The sequence below is a fragment of the Ammospiza caudacuta genome, unplaced genomic scaffold, assembly GCF_027887145.1.
Source record: "Ammospiza caudacuta isolate bAmmCau1 unplaced genomic scaffold, bAmmCau1.pri scaffold_39, whole genome shotgun sequence".
NCBI classification, from domain to species: Eukaryota; Metazoa; Chordata; class Aves; order Passeriformes; family Passerellidae; genus Ammospiza; species Ammospiza caudacuta.
In genome coordinates, this window is record NW_026683124.1 from 1033662 (window position 1) to 1042937 (window position 9276).

Sequence of the window (9276 nt, forward strand, 5' to 3'; positions counted from 1 at the left end):
GCTGTGAGGAGTGGCTGAGGGAGCTGGGGTTGTTTATCTTGGAGAAGAGGAAGCTCAGGGGAGAAAAGGCAGTGCCAGGGCACAGGTTGGACTGCATGATCACCAAGGCCTTATCCGGCCTTGCTGATTCTGGGATTCTCTGGAACCCCAGTTGGAGCAGTTGCAGGAGGAGTCCTGGGCCTCCTCTTCAGAAGCTCCAGCAGCCCAGGTCCCTCAGCTTCTCCTGCCAGCCCCAAAGCCCATCCTGTCAGTCCTGCAGAGCCTCTGCAGCTCCTCCTCACTGCCCAGAACAGGGAGCCCCAGAGCCAGACACAGCAGCCCAGATGTGCCCCCCTGGCCTGGGGTGCCTCTGGCAAGGGAGCAGCACCAGGCACTGCAGGAGCCTGCAGACAATTCCTGCAGCACTTGTAGGATGATCCTGCTGCCCAAGGGACGTTCCCATGGTGCCAAGTCAGGAACTGCAATGGGGAGTGGGGCCAGAGAGGAAAGGGCAAACAGGGAGGTGCTGTTTGCAGGGCAGGGAACAGGGATGGGCAATAGGAAGAAATTTGTACAAGCAAAGAGTACAGAAAGCAAAGGTGAAGCAAGGGAAATGCTGAGGGCAGTTTGGGGGTGGCTGCCAGGCAGCCCTGGCTCTGAGCAACAGCAGCTGCAGTGGGACAGGAAACTCCCAGCTGATGGGAACAAACTTTCTGGCTGACTGCAGAGGCCAGGACAAAGCTGAGTGGTTTCCCTGGTGTCCACCAGCCCTTGCTGGCCCCAGGGGCTGATGGCATTTGTGCTCCCTCAGGTTCATGTCCCCACACCAACAGCATGGGGGTGCTCCTGCCTGCTCTGTGCAATGCAAACAGGGGCTGCTGAGCCAGTGCTGCCGTGTGTGTGCCTGCAAGGATGGGGCACCTGTGTGAGCTGGGGGAGAGGCCAGGGCTGCAGAGGGGGATGTTGTTGGCAGCTCCATCAGGACGCTCTGGGACGCTGCCCTGGGCTGTGCAGCGCACTGGGGATGGATCAGCCCCTGCTCTGCTGCTCATTCCCATCTGCCCCAGGGCCCTTGCAGAGCCCCAGCCATGCTGTTTGCCCCCAGCCTGCCCACGGCCAGCCTGGGGCTGCTCACGGGGCTTTTCTGTGCTGAGCATTGGCCTGGGTGTGTTCTTGAGAGAGCCTGGGCAAGGAGCCTGGAGCCCCCAGGCCCTGGGCTGAGGCGTCAGCGCTGCCCCAGCAGTGCCCATGGCCTGTCCCTGCTGCAGCCCCGGCACTGCCACCCCCAGGGCTGTGCCCAGCCCCGAGAGCACTCAGGCCCTGCAGCAACACCAGGGCCACCAGGGCAGCGGGGCAGGGCCATGGCAGCAGCAGTGGTAACGCCAAGTGCTGATGCTGCTGGGCACAGCTGCTGTGCTAGCCCTGATCTGCCCCCAGCTCTGCACACAGACATTGCTGTGGCAGATCCAGAGAAGGCAACAATAGGGCATCTCTGCAGAAAACTTTGCTGGGAGATCCTTTAGTTCCTTTAAAGCCACCAGAAGCACAGTCCCTCATTCACAAAGTCTGTGGGCTCAGGAAAGGTGGAGAGAAACAAAATGAGAAAAGGACCAAACACTGATATTTATTATGGACAATATAAAAAACCTTAAAAAAGGGGGAAAAATCCCACAACCAAACCAACAAGAAATATTCAAAATTACTTTTATTACAAATGATTTGCAAACACTGGCCTGCAGTTTAATGTTTCTGAAAGCATCCAGTCATCAGTCTCCACACTGCAGCCTTGAGCTCCTGGTTCCTCAGGCTGTAGATGAGGGCGTTCAGGGCTGGAGGCACCACCGAGTACAGAACTGACAGGGCCAGATCCAGGGATGGGGAGGACATGGAGGGGGGCTTCAAGTGAGCAAAGATTAGAGTGCTGAGGAAGAGGGAGACCACAGCCAGGTGAGGGAGGCAGGTGGAAAAGGCTTTGTGCCGTCCCTGCTCAGAGGGGATCCTCAGCACAGCCCTGAAGATCTGCACATAGGAGAAAACAATGAACACAAAACAGCCAAGTCCTAAAGATGCACTAACAGCAATGAGCCCCAGTTGTTTAAACTTGGAGTGTGAGCAGGAGAGCTTGAGGATCTGTGGGATTTCGCAGAAGAATTGGCCCACGACATTGCCATGGCACAGGGGCAGGGAAAATGTATTGGCTGTGTGCAGCAGAGCATTGAAAAAGGCACTGGCCCAGGCAGCTGCTGCCATGTGGGTACAAGCTCTGCTGCCCAGGAGGGTCCCGTAGTGCAGGGGTTTGCAGATGGACATGTAGTGGTCATAGCACATGATGGTCAGGAGGAAAAGGTCTGCTGAGATGAAGAACATAAAGAAAAAGAGCTGAGCAGCACATCCTGAGTAGGAGATGTCCCTGGTGTCCCAGAGGGAATTGTGCATGGCTTTGGGGACAGTGGTGCAGACGGAGCCCAGGTCGCTGAGGGCCAGGTTGAGCAGGAAGAAGAACATGGGCGTGTGCAGGTGGTGGCCGCAGGCTACGGCGCTGATGATGAGGCCGTTGCCCAGGAGGGCAGCCAGGGAGATGCCCAGCAAGAGGCAGAAGTGCAGGAGCTGCAGCTGCCGCGTGTCTGCCAATGCCAGCAGGAGGAAGTGCCTGATGGAGCTGCTGTTGGACATTTGCTTTGCCTTGGCATGGGGATCTGTAAGAAAAATAATCATGGAATAGCTGGGTTTCGAGAGGACTTGAAATATCCCAGCACAGCCTCGAGGCACTTTCCCCCCACTGCCTGCCTAGGGCTCTGCTGCCTGGAGCTGCTTCCCTGTGCCCAGGGCTGGGCCCTGCCAGTGCTGCCAGAGCCCAGCCCAGCCCTGGGGGCTCAGCTCTGCCCTGCAGACCCCTCCCAGCTCTGGCACTGCCCAGGGGCAGCTCTGGCTCTGCAGGCTCTGACGGCAACATCACAGGAACCCTGAGGAGGCTGGAAAAGTTTGACATTGACACTGCCTGTGAGGGGTCCTGTGCTGATTTCTGTCACTGCCTGCTTTATTCAGACCTGAGATAAAATTTTTATTTTTTCTATACATGAACCAAGAGATGAATATCTACGTGCAATTTTCCATCCCAGCAACCCAAAGCAGTAGATTAATAAATTTTTCCCTTTTATGTAGCCCCTGCCGTGCTCCCTGTATAATCTACTTGGAAACATTCTGCAGTTAAATGCTATGCTGGGAGCAGTCCTGAAGAAGACAGCATCCTCACCACACAAGAACACTTCCAAGCCTGACCAGCTGTCTCCTCCCACCCAGATCTTGTTCCCCAGTGCTGGGAGCAGCTGCCAGGGCTGGCTGAGAGCTGTCCCTGGCAGGCAGCAGAGTCCCTGCCCAGCACAGCGCCCTGGGCTGCAGGACCCTGCTCTGCAGGACAGCCCTGGGCACCCCTGGCTGCTCTGCACGAGAGACAATCAGAGAATGTACTCACAGGGTCTGCAGGCATTGGGATGTTCCAGCTTTAGGAGATGGCTCCAGGAGCTGCATCTGCATTGTCCTGCAGCCAGAGGTTCCTGTGCCAAGGGCTGGCAGTGATTCTGCCCCAGGCACTTCTCAGCTCTTTCCCAGCCCTGACTGATTGAAGCTCTCTGTGCCTCTGTGCTGTGCACAGGATGGCAGCAGGCAGTGCCCCAGCCCTGCTGGGCTGGAGAAAAGCTGCTCATCGAGAGAAATGTGCTTTTGAAGCTCTTCTTGGTTACCAGGAGCTGCCTCTGTGCCAGGAGCCCAGCCCAGCTCAGCAGCACAGACAGAGCACAAGGACATTAATGAGCCTCTGGGGCTTTGTGCTCAGGCCTGAACATCAGTCCCTGAGAGGGAGCTGATGAAACTTCTCCAGAACTCCAAGTCAGAATTCAACTCCAAAGTTTCTTGGACTTTTAATGGGTCCCACTGAGAAACACGACTGAGAAAGTGTCCCCAGGCCCCAGGCAGAGCAGAGAACTGGAGGCAGTGACGACAGGTGGGGACAAAGAGAAGCCAAGTCTTGATGCCCTGGGGCACAGCAGGGTCTGTGCCACCAAGGGCTGTGAGGAGACACCTTGTGCTGAGGCTCTGGGGCCTCCTGGCACAGCCTCAGCCAGGCTGGGCACTGACAGCCCCACGTCCTGCCCTCATCATCCCCCCAGCCCAAATCCCAGTGGCCTCAAGGATCTGCTGGAAGGAGTCCCTGGGGAGCCTTGCTCAGCAATGGCCCTGGGGAATCCTTAATGATCCCTGTAGGGACTGCAGGTTTTTGAAAGGACTTTGGGTTTGGCTTTTGCCTTGGAGTCTCTGAGAGCTTTCTGCAATCATGGCCTCCAATTATCTGCTTTAATTATTCCCTGGAGAGGATTTGTCAGTAACAACACTCAGTGGGGCTCATTAGTACTTCAGCTTATTTCAGTTATTTTAAGGTACTTGGTGTTTCCCTTTTGATACTGACTCTGTGAGATGTTTGTGCAATCATGGCCCCAATTATCTGCTTTAACAAGTCCCAGGAGAGCTTTGTACAGACACTCAGTGGGGCTCATTAATGGCTTTAGATACTTAAGGTTTTTAAGGTACTTTATGGATTTAAGAATACTTTTAGGTAATTTTTAGGAGTTCCTTGCCCACACTGAGTCTCTGAGAAGTTTTTGTGCCATCCTGACCTTCAGTTCTCTCCTCCAAGGAGTCCATGAGGAGCCTGTGTTGGGTATCTTCCCGATTTCTGTTTTACAACCAAGATGGAACTGAAAGAATTTTGTAAGGCTTTCTGAAAGCATCCAAACCAACATGAGACAATTAACAATACAACAACAGCTAAGAAAATTATATGTCCTGTTTTAGATAGACATCATCCAACCCTTTAGTCCCTTGGATTGGAAGAGTTCATTGACCCAGTCTTTGTTTTCCACTTGAAGCTTCTTGAACTCTTCATTCAGTACTTGAATGCTCTTGTGGATTGACTCGCTGTGGCTGGAGAGCTTCATGCAACACATACCCTCAGAGTCTACACAGCCATGCCCATGTGCCCAGAATAAAAATTCTATCGCTGTTCTGCAAGGTGGCATGTCTGATGGTCTCTAAGTCTGAGAGCAGGCCGCTCAGTGTGAGGAAGGTAGCATTGGTTTGCTTACTTAACAGGCACCCAAGATGGTCTGATTGTCCTAAAGCTTTAGCTGCAGCCACCCAAGGTAGTCCAAATTGGGGGTGCTACCATCCAATATCTGGATTAAAGCTTGCAAAGCCATCTCTTTGATATCATCCAATACATCTCTCAGGACACCTGCTGCTTGATCATCTGGTAGCCTGTGTTGTCCTTCTCCAGCTAGATGGTTGATTGTCAATTCCGCTCTTGCCTCATTATTAGCATAGTCTGCTATTAATTGATTTAGTAAACACTTCCATCCCCCTTCCCGAAGGGTGTATTCTGTAGGTGACAACAACGTGGTCATAATATATTTTAAATCATATGAGGTTGAGACATGTGCTGTAAACATGGCCCTCATTAGTCCATTAAAACAAGGTAAGTCTTTCCTATGGTCTTTAGCTGCCCTACACAGATCCTTGATTTCCCTGTAAACCAATGGCTGATACCTGGGATACTGCCCCCTTCCTTCATAACATACCGGGGCAACGAGGAGTTTCGAGACTATTTGCCAGTCTCCTTCCTTTACTGCTTCTTTCTGGATCCTTTCCTGGTGATGTTCTGGGGTTGAGGGGAAAGGTGGCTCTGGGGAATCCAAACTGTTTTTTAAGGAGGAAGAATAACTTGGAGGAGAAACATTTGGATTAGAAATAGTGTGACAATTGGGCTTAGTATCTGTGACCACGGGGTTATATTGTTGCCGGAGGGTGAGGCAAAGGGCACTGCCATTTTGTCAGGTGTTGGGGAGGAAGGGTCTTGATTTAGGATGGCATAGCCCTGGGCTGGCATTCTGGAGGCATGGCCCAGGCTGAAGGTGGAATGATTGAAAGTGGGGGCGTGACCTGCAGTTCTGGGGGTGGAGTCTGGAGGTTCATTCAGGGTGGAAGAGAAGGTTGTGGTAGCAGGAAGTGGAGGAGCCAAGATGGAGGGAGGACAGTCAGGCTCAGGGGCATCTGGAAAATTTTTAATGATCCACCTCACGATTGATTTTAATTTGTTCTTTGAAGATATTTGGTCATGATCAGTGAGAATTAACTTAGAGCATCCATATCTGCACCTTTCTACTTTGGAGATTCGGCTGCCCATTTTTCTCTTTCTCCGCCTTAGGTGGAACAGCCACTGGAACACCCCAAATCAATAATGGGACGTGGGTGCATAATGTAAAAACACAGTGGCAAAATGGCCAATAATTGTCCTGCATTTCCCTAAACCCACCTGCAATCCTACACAGGTGAAACTGTTGTTCTCCCTGGGGATCCTTGCCGAGATCCCTCAAAACAATGATGAATCTTCCAGCCTGACGCAATCCAAAATCCTGGGGAGCACTGGTCTATCCATCAGCCAACCACTCTGACGAGACTAAATGTCATGGTCTCTGTTTGGGCGGCAAAGGTCGCAATGAGGGTGGCTGTGACAAACCTTTCTTGTTCCCCAGCTTCAGGGCAAAGGTGGTGAAAATGAAAAGAAGCAGATGCTGGGGAAGATGAAACAGGAAAGCCTTATAAATATGATTGCCTGGCAAAAGATTTTGAGAATATGGAAACTATAAGTGAGATTAAAATGAAATCAAACTTTGAGACACCAAGCCTTAGTTACTGAACAACTGGAAAAGAATGGTATGGCCAGCTGAAAGTAATCTTCCTTTGATGAAACAATACCCTCTGCTTGCAGACAGGTCCAAGGCTCAGAGCAGACCCTACTAGCTTGGCAGAAGGAGTCCAAAGACTAGTTTTAGGGTTTAAAATGTAGCACAGTATGGTAATGTAATCATTCTTATAGGCTGTATATAAATGCTATAAGATTTGTATCTTGTACTAGATTGGTTAGTGAAAATTAGAATATGCAGCACAGAAGCAGATTTATTGTATAGTAATGGGAAGTCCCCTCCTCTTTTGGGCATCCATTTTGGGTGTCTCTTTCGAGCTCCTCTTTCGGGCCTGCTCCGAGCTGTGGCTGGCAGCTTCAAACAAGGCCCCTGCACCCACACCCTTTGCAATAAACCACAAGTTCCAAGACCTGGCTTCAGATATCTCTTGTCTCTGTCTGTCCCAACTGTCCTAGCCCCCAATGATCCTAACAAGCAGGATCAATGGAGTTGCCCAAAAAGAACTTTAGTAACAGTGTGAAAAACAATTAACATGGAGAAGTCAAGCACAGTACAAGGGTTGGGATTCAAAGACCTGAGATAAAGGCGAAGCACCAATATATTGACCAGTATCTTAATGGTCTATTGGTTCCATGAAGGCTCGCTGTGTCCAATGGCCCCTTGGTTCCATTGGGGCCCAGTAGTGCAACAGTGATTCCCTTGGTTCCACGAGTTCCCAAAGTGTCACAATGGCCCCTTCCTTCCATGAGGCCCTGCAGGGTCACAATGGTCTCCATGATTCCATGGGGCCTTGCAATGCCACAATGGTCTCCATGGATCCATGGCGCCCTGCAGGATCACAATGGCCCTTTGACTCCATGAGGCCCTAAAATGCTACAATTGTCTTTTGGTTCCACAAAGCCTCATGGCTTCACACTGGCCCCTTGGGACCATGCAGCTCAAGAGAGCCACAATTATGCCCTTGGTCCCACAAGGCCCCACAGTGTCACCATGGCCCCCTGGATCCATGGTACCCTGCAGGATCAAAATGTTCCCCTTGGTTCTACAAGTTCCTACAGTGGAACAGGGTCCACAAGGGCCTGCAGTGTCACCTTGGCCCATTGGTTCCACAATCCTCCACAGTGTCACAAAAATCAACAATCTCCATAGGAAGGAAACAAGTGAGTCCCAGTGGTGCAGGGGCAGATGAGAGGCAGTCACCAGAGGCCAAGTCTAGCCAGGTTTGACTGTATGGGCAGATTTTGTCTGGGAGTAACCCTTGGATATAGAGAATTTTAGACATGGAATCCCAATTTTGGTGAAGGCGCCTAGACAAGAAAGGCAGTTCTTTCCCACAGGAAGGAAAGCACAGAGCCCCAGTGCTTCGCAGTCAGATGGGAAGTGGCCCTTACCATGTCAAATTCAGTGGGACCTGTCAGACAGCCTCCAGGAGGCCAAACCAGGCAGACTTGTTCCATGTTCCTTTGATTTCATGGAGCCCCATACTGTCACAATGGTCTCATTATTCCATGAGGTTTCGCAATGTCACAATGGCTTCTTTGTTTCATGAGCCCCAACAGAGTCACAAGGGTCCATTGTCTCCATGTAGCCCCGCTGTGTCACAATGGTTCCTTTTATATATTGGTCCCACAATTTCATTATTGACTCTTCCTTCCATAGGGCCCCCTGAGTTGCACAACAGTACCCTTGATTCTTTGAGGTTCTCTAGTGTCACCATGGTGTCCTTTGACCTGCATTGTCACAACTGACCTATGGTTCCAAGAGGTTCCGTAGTGTCACCGTGGTCACTGTCAGAGGCTGGATGAGATCGATGTCCCGAGACACCTTGGGATGCTCGGAACACCCATGTGGGGCCAGGGCCGGGTCAGGCCTTGGTTTGTGGTGGGACAGAACCCCACCCACAGCCCTGACCTGGCAGAGCTGTCAATCACATGGCAGATGCTGTGCCAACCCCACTCTGATTGGCTGAGCTGTCAATCAATCACACACTACCAGCCGGTGCTACCCTAAATCTGATTGGACAAGCAACTGGCAGTCCCACCGCAGGGGCAGGCCCATGAAGGCCCAGGGGATTAAAAGCCAGAGCACGAGGCCAGTCCCTGGCCTGCATCCCAGTTTCTCCTGGGTTTCCTCTGTTGGTGTAGCTGGAAGCTGAGTAGTTGGTACCTATGTGTGTGTCTTTCTATGGATCTTCTGTCTTTCTGATGTTCTCTATTTGTTCTCCTTATAATACTACTTACCTGGAACATTTTGGGTAACTAAACATCTTAAGGGTTGAAGGCCTTTAGGTTAAATGGGCTAAGTTAATGAAGTTAATGCTTTGATAAGAGTTTTATGTTGAAATGGATGTTGTAATAAACCCTTTGCCCAAGTTCCTTGACTGTTGATATTTTCCCAGTAAAATTTTGTGTCATTTGGACATCTTAGCTCAGCTGGTTTTTGCATGGTGCTGGTATCACCGAGGCTGTGGGTTCAATCCCTGTGTGGGCCATTCACTAAAGAGGTGGACTTGATGGTCCTTGTGGGTCCCTTGCTACCAAGA

At 51.3% G+C, this 9276-nt stretch overlaps 1 protein-coding gene across 1 annotated transcript; it reads right to left on the reverse strand.

Annotated features, from left to right (window-relative positions):
- Positions 1-1719: 1719 nt before the first annotated feature.
- Positions 1720-2652, reverse strand: LOC131571891 (olfactory receptor 14C36-like). Its single transcript, XM_058824644.1, has one exon. The coding sequence runs from the start codon at positions 2650-2652 to the stop codon at positions 1720-1722; it is 933 nt and encodes a 310-aa protein (XP_058680627.1).
- Positions 2653-9276: the final 6624 nt, after the last annotated feature.